Source organism: Manacus candei, unplaced genomic scaffold (genome assembly GCF_025592945.1).
Source record: "Manacus candei isolate 608988 ecotype Guabito, Panama unplaced genomic scaffold, ASM2559294v1 h1tg000045l, whole genome shotgun sequence".
NCBI classification, from domain to species: Eukaryota; Metazoa; Chordata; class Aves; order Passeriformes; family Pipridae; genus Manacus; species Manacus candei.
In genome coordinates this window covers 7,790,755-7,802,757 of record NW_026138093.1, presented here as the reverse complement: position 1 = coordinate 7,802,757, position 12,003 = coordinate 7,790,755, and the positions used below count along the sequence as shown (strand labels likewise).

Here is a 12,003-nt window from a genome sequence, read left to right as displayed (position 1 = left end):
TGTAACAAGTCCCTTGAGAGCCTCAGACAGTGACAACCCTCAGTGGGGCTCATTAATGCTTCAAGGCACTCAGGGTTTATTGAGGTGCTTTTTTTGGCACTGAGCCTCTGAGAGGTTTGTTCAGTCGTGGCCTCCAATGACCTGCTCTAATTAGTCCCCTGAGAGACTCTGTCGGTTGTGACACCCGGTGGGGCTCGTTAATGCTTCAGGGACTGCAGGATTTTCACAGGACTTTGTGTTTTGCTTTCCACACTGAGTCTCGGAGAGGTTTGTGCAATCCTCTGCAATTACCTGCTCTAATGAGTCCCTTGAGAGGCTTTGTCAGTTGTGACACTCTGTGGGGCTCATCAATTCTTTGAAGTAGTTCAGTTTTTAAGGGCACTTTGGCTTTTGCTTTTGACACAAAGTCTGTGACAGATTTGTGCAATCATGGCCTGCAGTGATCTCCTTCAAGGAGTCCTTGAGGAGCCTGGATTGGGAATGGCCCTCAGTGAGACCCATTAATGCTTTGAGATATGTTGAGATTCTCTTCTGACTTGGACTCATGGAAAGGTCTCCTCTCTCTCAGAGGAGAACCTCACCTGAGGTTCAAGGACTCAGCGCCAAGTGCACCGTGGGGACCACGGGGCTCCTTAAAATCAATCAAGTGCTAAGAAACCACAGCTCTGCCTTGATTTTCCTCTAGTCTAGTGCAGTTAATCAGGAAGTTTTCTTAATACGCAGAAATACTTCAAAGAGGTTCTAATAAACATGCATTCTTATTTTCAAGGGTGTAGTTTCTTACTTTTCTCCTTTGAAAAGAGTTGATTGCAGCTTTCTCTGATTGATTTTGATCCAGGGTCTCTCCTAAGGAGGTTTGGACTGGTTGGAGCTTTCCCTTGAGGTCTGACACAGTGTGGACAACCTTGCTCCACATTTCCCAACCCTATCCCGTCTCTGCTCAGTCTCCTGGGTCCTGCTTTGCTCACAGAACTGGCTGCACACAGCAAAGAGGGCTTTTTCTTCTTTTTTTTGCCACAATCTGAAACTCATGAGATTCACCTTTGGTAACAGACACTCCTCAGCTGTGAGCCAAGTCCCTGCTGCCAGCAATGAGGTTCAGCTCCCCCAAGGCAAAACCGTGCCAGAAATGTTTTAGACACCCAGAAAGTGAAATAATAAACACGAATAAAGAGTTGGTACTGGGGGGACACTTGGGGATCCTGAGGGGCACTTATGGGGCAGTTTTAGGGGGACATTTAGGGGACACTTAGGCATCCAGGGGGGCGCTTCAAGGTCGGGGACCGTACTGGGGCTGGATGCCTGAAGAATGAACACACAGCCCTGGAACCATTGGATCTCCTGGATGATTGAAGTGCCTCTAATAGAAGGTGCGTGGCCTGCCTGCCCCTCCCGCCGAGCACCAGCTCCATCTCCTGCTCCTGCCCAGCGGCTTTCCAGAAATCCAGGGCTGGGTGTGGATTGAAGGCTGTGGCAAGGGACAGGATAAAGTTGCTTCACCTTCCACCCTTGATGTCTCAATGTCTGTGATCTTAGGAACCCTCACAAACCTGGAACAAGGCAGATTATCTGTTTTTGTAAGATATGTACATGGAGATTGTTTTGATCTGTGCTTAAATCGTCCTTGAATAAAAGAACTAATAGAAAACTATGTAAAAAAAAAAAGGAAAAGGGAAAAATAAGAAAAACGAAAATTAAAAAAGGGAGAATAGAGATAAAAGGGAGAAAAAAGAGAAAAAAAAGAAAAATAGGAAAAAATGAGGAAAAAAAAGAACAAATAAAAAAGAGAAAAAAGAAAAAAGAGAGAGAAAAAAGGGAAGAAAAGAAAGAAGAAAGAAAAAAGAAAGAAAAGAGGGAAAGAAAAAAAGAGAAAATAAAAGAAGACAGAAAAACTAAAAACCAAAAAAAGTCCGATCCTCCCCCGCCGCAAGGACTTCAACTCCCACAATGCCCCGCGCAGGCGGGGGGCGGACAGGGGCCGTGGCCGCGCGCTGATTGGCTGCGGGGCGGGTCTGTAAAGGCGGAGGGCGCGCGGAGCGAGCGCCATTTTGGCCTCGTGGTCGGGAGTGAGGAGGACTCGCCTGCGGCCGCTGCACTTCGCTGGGTGAGTTGGCGGGGGGGCGGCGAGAGCGGGGTCTGGGGATCCCCTCGGGGGCTGCGGGGAGCGCGGCTGTGGGTGGAAAGGCTGGAGGGCTCGGGAGGGTTTAGCGGGGGGGTTCGGGGGTTCCCTGGGGACGTTTTGAGGGGTCCCTGAAAGGACTCAGGGGGGAGGTTGAAGGTCCCTGAAGAGTGCTGGGGGGCTCTGATGGGAGTTTTGCTTTCTGAGAAGATTTGGGGTGTCCCAGGTGGGCTTTGGGGCTCTCTGGGGAGGTTTGGGGTTCCTGGGAGGCTTTGCGGGGACCTTGAGGCAGTTTTGGGGTCTCTGGGGGGTTTAAGGTGTCCCAGACGGTTTGGAGGGCCCGTGGGGGGGATTGGGGGTCCCTGAATGGGCTTGAGGGGTCCCAGGTGGGTTTTGCGGGTCACTGAGAGGGTTTGGGGGGTGCTGGGGAGGGATGAGATCTCTGAGGGGATTTGAAGGGACCTGGAGAAGGTTTTGATGGGTCGAAGGGGGATTTCAGAGGTTTTGAAAGGATTTTACAGGGTCCCCTAAAGCCCAGCAATGGAGTTCAAGGGGTCCCCCAGCCCCCAGGGGAGGGGTCCTAGGGATGCCCCCCAAAATCCAGAGGGGGAGATGTACCACATCCGGGTAAGGGGATCCCAGTGCCCCCAGTATATCCCAGTGACCTCCCACTGCCCCCCAGTATGGCCCAGTAACCCCCTCAGTGACCACCCAGTGTGTCCCAGTGACCTTCCACTGCCCCCCAGTATGGTCCAGTGATCCTGCAGTGAGCACCCAGTAACCCCCAGTATGGCCCAGTAACCTGCCAGTGTCCCCCCATGTGTCCTGGTATCCCCCAGTAACTCCCCAGTGCCCCCCAGTGTGCCCCAGTTCCCCCCCAGTCCCTCCCAGTGCCCTCTCAGAGGGCCCCTGAGAGCCTGGTGAGGGGGGGCACGGAGAAGGGGAAGCCTGGACAGTGGGGACCCCTGGGATCCCCTAGGACAACAAAGTGGAGAACCTGGAGAGGGGGAATTTCTGGGAATGCAGCATCCCGAAGGCAAGAATCAGAGGAGAAGGGAGCCTTGGGACCCCCAACACTCCCAGCATCTCTAGGTAGAACCCCCAGCATCCCAGAGAGGGGAGACTCTCTGAACCCTAAAGGGGGGAAACCAGAAAAGGGGAAATCTTAGGAGAATTTTTTTGGGCTCATCTTCATATTTTAGAGTATTTTTTAGGTGAATCTCAACTTTTTTCAGTTTAGGGGGGCAGGAGTCTTCTCACTCTTTCTTATAGGCTTTTGCCTGAATGTTGATGATTTGTGTTTTTCTGGGCTAAATCTTGGTGGTTTGGAGGTTTTTATGGTCACAGGATGCCCGGTGAGTTCTAGAGATGGACTTGGGCAGGAGGAACCCCCAAGCCAATGCACTCAGCCCTTGTTTTCCCCCCCATCAGGATTTGTCCTTCCCAAAGCTTGGTCGGATGGAGGAGGAGGCTGCGAGGAAGAGGAAGATGCCTTGGGCCCCCCAGGCAGGTGAGGAGGAAGTCAGTGTCCCTTTGGGCGGGTGTTGTGCTGGCTCTGTCAGCCCAGCATGGCCCCGGCTGCAGGACAACCCCGCTGGCGCCGCCGTCCTGCCGGGGCCGGAGTTGGGGGGATGTCCTTGGCCTTCCCTGTGGGCCGGAGGCAAATCCCCTGCCTGTCCTTCTTGCTTCCTGCCCCAGGCCCCGAGCTGAGGGAGAGCGCGGAGGACAAATCCCCCCGTGAGACCCTGGTGGGAGAGGCCGTTTTGAAGGGCTCCCCGGCGCAGGAAGGCAGCGGGGAGGAAAAGGGCCGGAGATCCCCCCGCAGGAGGGGCTCCAAAGCCAGCCCAGGGTGCTCTGAGGAGGAAAGAGCCAGCCTGTGCCGGGAAGGCGGCCGGAGCTTGAGGGGGAGCTCTGAGCTGATGGTCCTTGAGCAGCCTCCCAGCAGGGAGAAGCCCTTTAAGTGCTTGGAATGTGGAAAGAGCTTCAGGCAGAGCTCCCATCTGATCCGACACCAGCACATTCACAGTGGGAAACGGCCCTACACGTGTGGGGAATGTGGGAAGAGGTTTCAGACCAGCTGGAATCTCCTCGTGCATGAGCGAACGCACACGGATGAGAGGCCCTTCCGCTGCACCGACTGCGGGAAGGGCTTCAAGCGGAACTTCACCCTCGTCATCCACCGACGCATCCACACCGGGGAGAGGCCCTACAAGTGTGGGGAGTGTGGGAAGAGCTTCTCCCACAGCTCTAACTTGACCAGACACCAACGGACCCACCGGGGTAATAGAAGCCCTGTGAGTGCCCCAACTGTGGGAAGAGCTTCAGCCACTGCTTCCACCCCAAACTTACCCCCTTATGGGGAGGCAACCCCTGGAGTTCAAGGACTGTCAGTCCATCCCTTTCGACCAGAAATGGCCAGTCCCCTTTCCCAGGGGCAGCTTCTTCCAACAGGACCCTTCTTGGGGGGAGTGTGGAGATTCCTGCCTTGGCTGGGGACCCCCCAATGTCAGTGCTGGAGGTTGAGAGCAGAGATCTCCCCACCAGCGTTGGTCTGGGGGAGTTCCATCCATCTCTAATTAAGAATTATTGCTTTTGTGTCAACTTTAGTAGAATTGTTTCAACAATTGCTTTAGTGTAGAGCACTGTCCTATCTTATCCTGTACTCCTGGTAGTTTTAGTGTTTCTGTTGTGCAGGAAATAATTCTGATGAAGATCTTTTGTCTGATCATTTGTAACCCTAAATAACTCATTTCTATCAATAGATCTGATTTGCCATCATTAAAACCTGGGGGACAAAAGTGTTTCAGTCACACCTCTCTAATTCCTCTAAATTTAAAATGTTGGCAAGATTCAAGGCTGAGGTTGGATCCAGCAGCCCCCAGCACCCCACAGGAAGTTGGGAGCTCAGGAGAACCACTCCCTTTCCCAAAACCTGGTGCCAAAGACCCCCATGGGACCGCTGAACCCACCAGACCACCCTCCCTTTTCCACCCTTCTCCCTCTTCCTTCCACTTTTCCATGGTCCCCTCAATCCCCAGACCAACCAGGATCACTTTTGGGGTCCCAACCCCCACTTTTTCCCCCCCTCCCACCTCTTCCACATCATCCCCCCACTCCCCAGCCCCCTCATGCTCAGTTTGGGGGTCCCACCCTCACCTTCCACCACTCTTCTGACCTCTCCCACCCCTCTCCCATCATCCCCCAAACCTCAGTGCCCCTCCCCCTCCATTTTTTTGAGGTCCCACTCCCCTCCCACTCAGTTTGGGGTCCCACCACCCCTTCTGTCCCCTATGACCCCCCTTTTCCCACTGACCTCCCCCTTCCCACCCCCCGCTCACCTGAGAGCTCCTCGCCCACAGCCGGGGGGGCTCCCAGCACCACCAGTGCCCAGAGAAATCCTCCAGAAAAGGGGTTGGGTGGGGTCCTGGGTGGGCTTTGAGTGTTTTTGGGGGTCCTTGAGGGGCTGTGGGGAGGTTTTAGGGGGGTCCCAGCACCTTTTGGGGTGAGCTGGGTGCCTGTTGAGGGGCAGGTGCCCTCCCAAATGTCATTTTATTGTAGAATTCTTTCAACAGAAGAACCTAACTTGTCACATAAATAATGTTGACTCTAATTACAGTGCTGAAAAGTCCAGTTGATTTACACAGAATGAAAAGAAAAAACAAAACAAAAAAAACCCAAGCATGAATACCCTTGAGATCATTTAAAAATGGCATACTTCATCTAAATTGTGTCCTTTTCTGCTTAAAATTGAAATTGGTCTAAAATAGGTTAATGTGATTTTAGGTAGTAATTTTAAATAATAATCTACAGCTACATTTCACATTACACATTTTCCCCATGTTTATATATTCTTCTTTTTTTTGGAAGTATAAGTAAGCTGCAGTTTTGCAGCAGGAAATCTCCTCTACCACAGAGCTCTTTCAAGAGATCTTAAGCACAGCCTGGATCTCATGCTAAGGCTGAGGTTTTGGAAAGACATCTCCTATCACATCACATCCTCCTCTGTGACATCACAGCTCTCCTATGAAATCACAGCTCTCCTTTGACATCACATCCTCCTCTGTGACATCGCATGTCTCCTATGACAAAACATTCTCTTCTGTGACATCACAGCTCCCCGTGACATCACATCCTCCTCTGTGACATCACATCCTCCCTGTGACATCACAGCTCTCCTGATGCCTTCAAATCTTCAGCAAAAACCACTATTCAAACTACGAGCACTGCTTTTCTGTTCCCACTGAGCCAGTTGTAGGTGGCTGTGATTTCATAAAGCAGCAACAATGGGCCCAAACCCATGGTGTCCTTCAGATGCACCATGTCCTGAGCAGACTGCGTCCTGCTTGTCCTGCCCTGCTGCCTGCAGGACAACTTCCTCCTCGGCACACCCCCAGCCCCAGCCTTGTTTGGGAAGCTGAGCTCTGGCTGAGGCTTTCCCCAGGAGAAGCCTCATTTGTCTCTCCTCAGGGCAGTCCCCCCAGCACCCAGCCAGGATAGGGCACAGAATGAGTGGCCCCAGCTCTGCCTCCCCAGGGGTGTCCAGGCATCCCACGAGGCATCTGCTGTTACTGCATCACCACCTCCCCTCACCAGAATGGATTTGGAAGGGTTTCCAAGCACAGGGAGACAGAGGGGACCAGAGGGAAACCTCAGGGCTCCCAGAGGGACTAGAGGACAAACAGGGAGTCTGGGTCACCGCCCCCATGGCAGGGGATGGGCCTCCGCTGTCCCTCTCTTGCACTGGTACCATGTTTCCATCTGTTCTGCCCTGGGGAAAAAGAAGTTTCCTTTGACTTGGAAGAGCTGATGAGCATCATCTTGTGATGCCCTGGGAGGGGATTAGTTTTGACGGAATCACCTACAGGAAAGTTTGGAGACCTCCCTCAGTGTGCCCTGTGCCGGTGCTGAGCACATGGAGGGAAACACACCAGGAGTCAGACGGCCCTGCCCAGAAGAACTGACTGCCTGAAGGAAGTTCTTGCATTTTCTCTTTTTTAAAACCCACTTCCTTCCTCAATATTGCCTCTGGCACGGGTGGCTGAGAAGGGATAAAACAGGAAAGAAGCCAAGCCATCAGGGAAAGAGCCAGATGATGAAAGGGTGTTAGCTGCTGAGAATTTCTTTGGGAAGAAGTAGACTGTTAACTTGAGATGGAAATTTGCAGTATACCATGGAACCTTATTCAAAGTCCAGCTGGAAAATACCTTAGTGTTAAGAGTGTGAAATAAATACTAAAGTGTCATCAACTATGTGCTTTTCTCTTTATTCCCAATCACTAATTAAAGAAACATAACTCAGAAGTGATCTCACTCTGTGCTCCAGTGACATTAACATTAGAACAATATTGTCACTGTCTACTGGTCTCTTGTGCTCCTCACTGGAAGGCACTTGGTGCACCCCTGGATATCCTGCTAATGAGGTAAAAAACTAACCCTTCTAAAGTTCCAGATTTTCCTCACCTGTTTGGAAACAGTTGGACAAACTGGACCAAGTTAGTACTTGAAAACCACCTACTGGATTTAGCATTAATTACTCCTTGTTTTAAGCGTAGAGGAAAAAAGCTCACACAACACAATCTCTGTGGACCCAACAGAGAAAACATCCCCAGGGTCTTGTTAGAGCACAAACCTGCAAACAGGGATGACAGGTCAGAGAGTCACAGAATCATCAAGGTTGGAAGAGACCTTCCAGATCTTCTAGTCCAACTGTCAACCCAGCACCACCAGAATCACCCCTAAACCCCATCCCAAAGCACTACATCCAGATGCCACCTGAATGCTTCCAGAGACTCCACCACCTCCCTGAGCTACTTGTTCCAATGCCTGAGCACTCTCTCAGTGGAAAAAGGGTTTTTGAATATCTAATATGAACCTTACCTGATGCAATTTAAGGTCGTTTCCTCTCTTCCTGTCACTAAAGGCTTTGCAGAAGAGACCAACCCCCACCCCACTAAAACCTCCTTTCAGGTCATTGCAGAGAGCAATGAGGTCCCCCCTGAGCCTCCCCTTCTCCAGACTCAACCAGCCCAGTTCCCTCAGCCGTCCCTCAGCAGACATGTTTTCCAGAGCCTTCCCCAGCTCCGTTCCCTTCTCTGGACACGCTCCAGCCCCTCAAGGGCCTTTTGGCACTGAGGGGCCAGAACTGGACACAGCACTCCAGGTGGGGCCTCCCCAGTGCCCAGCACAGAGGGGCAATCAGTTCTCTGCTCCTGCTGGCCACACTCTTCTCCACAAAGGCCACCATGCCCTTGGCCTTCTTGCCCCCCTGGGCACACTCTGCCTCATATCCAGCCACTGTCAAGCAGCACCCCCAAGTCCCTTCCTGCTGAGCAGCTCTCCAGCCCCTCTGCCCCCAGCCTGGAGTGTTCCAGGGGGTTATTGGGATCCAAGTGCAGGACCTGACACTTGGCCTTCTTGATCCAGCCTGTCCAGATCCCTCTGCAGAGCCTTCCTGCCCTCCAGCACATCCACACTCACACCCAGATCAGTCAGTCTCCCAAACAGACCATAGTCTGACCACCAGCAGTCCAGGGTGTCAGTTCTTCCTCCACCCAGAATGGAAAACTCCATCATTTTGGGGTCTCTGTGCCCATCGGCTCCGACCACCACATCCCCCACCAGTCACAGAATCATGGAATGGTTTGGGTTGGAAGGGACCTTAAAGAGCATCTCAGTCCAACCCCCTGCCATGGGCAGGGACACCTTCCACTAGACTCAGAGCTCAGAACCCCATCCAACCTGGCCTTGGACACTTCCAGGGATGGGGCAGACAGAACTTCTCTGAGCAACCTGTGCCAGGATCTCACTACCATCACAGTCCAGAAATTCTTCCTAATATCCCATCTAACCCTTCCCTTTCTCAGTGTGAAACCATTCCCCTTGTCCTGTCACTCCAGGCTCTTGTAAATAGTCTCTCTCCATCTTTCTTGTTGGCTCCCTTCAGGCACTGGAAGGCCACAATTAGGTCATCCCAAAGCCTTCTCTTCTCCAGCCTGAACAATTCTAATTCTCTCAGCCTTTCCTCACAGCAGAGCTGCTCCATCCCTCTGATCCCTTTGGTGGTCCCCTCTGGACTCGCTCCAACAGGTCCATGTCCTTCCTGTGCTGGAGCCCAGAGCTGGAGGCAGCTCTGCAGGGGTGACAACATTACAGCCCTGTGTGTTCCAACAAGGACACCGTGGAACCTCGTGGAACCAAGGGGTCATTGTGAAAATCCAAGGCTTCATGAAATCATAGGAACCCTGGAGGACTGTGGAACCTCATGGAACCAAGGGTTCATTGTGCCATGAAGGGCCTCATGGAACTAAGGGAGCCCTGAGACATTTTGGGACCTCATAGAATCAGGGACCATTGTGACACTGAGGAACCTCGGGGACTCAGAGGCCACTGTGACACTGCAGGGCCTCATGGAACCAAAGAATTCCTGGGACACTGTATTATCTCATGGAACCAAGGGGCCACTGTTTTATGTGGGACCTCCTAGAACCAAAGGAGTCCTGAGACATTCTGCAAACCCATGGAATCAAGGGTCCATTATCACACTGCAGAGCCTTACAAAGCCAAATGGACCCTGTGACTCTGTGGAACCTCATGGAATCCAGTGGCCATTCCCACACTGTAAAACCTCATGGATACTCTCAGGTTCCCATTATGAAAAGACGCCTCTGCCCAAATTCAGCTGCTAAGGAGACCATGTGCCAAAGGCAGCAGTCCAGCTTTGATTTAACAGTAAATAGGAGGGAGAGAGAGAGAAAGAAATGGAAAGAGAGAGAGAAGAAGGGGGTGGTGGGAAGCCAGTGAGAGAGAGACTGAGATGAAGTAAATGTATCACACCATGGAGATCCCTGAGGCTCCCACCGGTCCTTCTTCACCCTGCTCTGCTCGGTGGAGGGTCCCCAAGTTGTGCTTCTGGGCTATCACTTTTATACAACCCAAGCCCTGGATATTCAGGGGGGTAGATGCTGTTCCCACAGCTTGGGCTGGCACATCTACAAGGACTTACTTCCTTTCCCACAGCTTGCCACGGTGGGAATTTTGCCCACTGTGCTTCCAGTCTGCAGGTGGGAATCTTTGTCTGGATGGGTTCCTCAGACCTGTCTTACCAGCCCTGGCTTCCTGTTATGGCTGTCTGCTCTTTCCCACACTCTGCACAGTGCAATTCTGTCCTGGGGGCTACTTCCAAAGCTTCACCTCCCTTTAGGCCTTGGAATTAAAGGCCTTCCTGTTTGCCACCAGTGCTTATGTCTTGTGGTGCCTTATGGGATTTTCCTGCTTTGACAGTGTTTTGAGGCAGTTCATTGTGCCCTTCAAGTCCTTCCATGTGCACACACACACACCACTCTCACCAGTGTCTGGCCCTCCAAAGAACACAAGCCCTGATGATTTGTAGCTCCCACTCCAGTGGTTGGCACTTGGAGCTCCCTCCGTACCCAGAGCTCAGAGCTCCCTTGTGCCAGAAAGTTTAAAGAGATTGTGCCTCATTCTGCCAAGACAGTCCTTGGAAAAAAGTGTCCCTCTGTGTTTCCTGGGATAAGAGCACTCTGTTGTCATCTTCCAAAACCTTGGAGAGGTCCCAGAGATCTCCCAGGAAGGAATTTGGGGCCTCAAGCACAGGACCCGTATATAGAGGCTGAGGATTCAGGGGTCAGTGGTGGGAAGATTGAGGACAGTAGAGGAGTAGCCTGAGAGGTCTGGAAGGGGGGTGTCAGAGCAGGTGGAGCTTTTCTTCCTGTCAGAAAACAGCCTAAGAAAGAATTAGTGCCACCAAGGGCAGCTGGGGTGGCCTAGACTGGTGACAAGAAGTCAGAACTTTCCCTCTGAGGTCAGTGTTGTGGTGCAATATGTCACAAAGAAGGAGCCTGGATGAGCCCAAGGCTTTGTGTGTGCAGGAAGAGCCAGGGAGGACGCAGAGATGTCAGTGCAGGAAGGTGCCAGCCAGGTGGGGCAGCCGGGGGGATGACGACAGCCTGCAGGGAAAGGGGCAGGGCATGGACACCGTAGGACAGCCTGGGCTGGAGAGGAGACAGGGAGGGGGAGAAGCTGAAAGGCCCTGACACAGCCACCTTCTGCAGGCCTTTGGCCAGGGCTGCTGTCTGTGCCCCTGAGGCCAGGAGGAGGGGAGTGCCCCTTGCAGCCCTGGGGCCTCATGGCCTCCTTGTCCCTGCTCAGCAGCCTGGCAGGTGCCACCCCATGGTCCTGCCCTTGGCATTGCACATCCCACATCCCAGTGCCCCAGGAAGAGCCCTGAGGAATGAGGCAGGGACAGGATGTCCTTTCGCAGGGGCTGGGGGTCAGGGCTTGGCCCTTTGGATTAAGAAAGCAAGTCAAAGTTTATTCAGCATCAGAACCACCTTTCCCTTGCTTGTCCATCCTTGTCATCACTGCAGATTTCTGCTCTAACTGGAATCTGGGGACACGTTCTCAGTTGTGTCCCTCAGTGAGACTCATTAGCACCACAAGAAACTTCAGTGTTTTTTGAGAAGTTGTTAGAATTTACTCTCAGGGACTGAGTCTCATGTAAACAACCTCAACATCCCCTGAGGGTCATGAAATGCCTGGGGCTGTTGCTGTGCTGCTGAGCTGGGCCAGGCTCCTGGCACACAGGGAGCTCCTGGCAACCAAGAAGAGCTTCAAAGAGACAGCTCTGCTGGTGAGCAGCTCCTCTGCACAGCCCAGCAGGGCTGAGGGCACTGCCTGCAGCACCCAGAGCACAGGAGAGAAGGCAGAGACATGAGAGGCAGCCTGGGCTGGCAGGTGACTGAGCTCTCACTAGGCAAGAAACCTTCCCAGGATTTGAAGGAAGAATTCTCTGGCTGTAGGAAAGTTCAACTTGCCTTCCTGGAGGCATCTCCTAAAGCTGCCACATCCCACAGCTTCCAGGATCTT

General features: G+C 52.6%; 2 protein-coding genes across 2 annotated transcripts in view; one reads left to right on the top strand and one right to left on the bottom strand.

Annotated features, from left to right (window-relative positions):
• LOC127474810 (uncharacterized) overlaps positions 1-12,003 on the bottom strand; it is a 1,039,526-nt gene that overhangs the window by 363,433 nt on the left and 664,090 nt on the right.
• The window catches only part of LOC127474849 (zinc finger protein 501-like), a 51,433-nt gene continuing 42,820 nt past the window's right edge, over positions 3,391-12,003 (top strand). Inside the window, exon 1 of the mRNA XM_051796159.1 lies at positions 3,391-3,629. Within this exon, the coding sequence (XP_051652119.1) occupies positions 3,488-3,629 (142 nt within the window). The 5' untranslated portion in view covers positions 3,391-3,487. The remainder of the gene's footprint in view (positions 3,630-12,003) is intronic.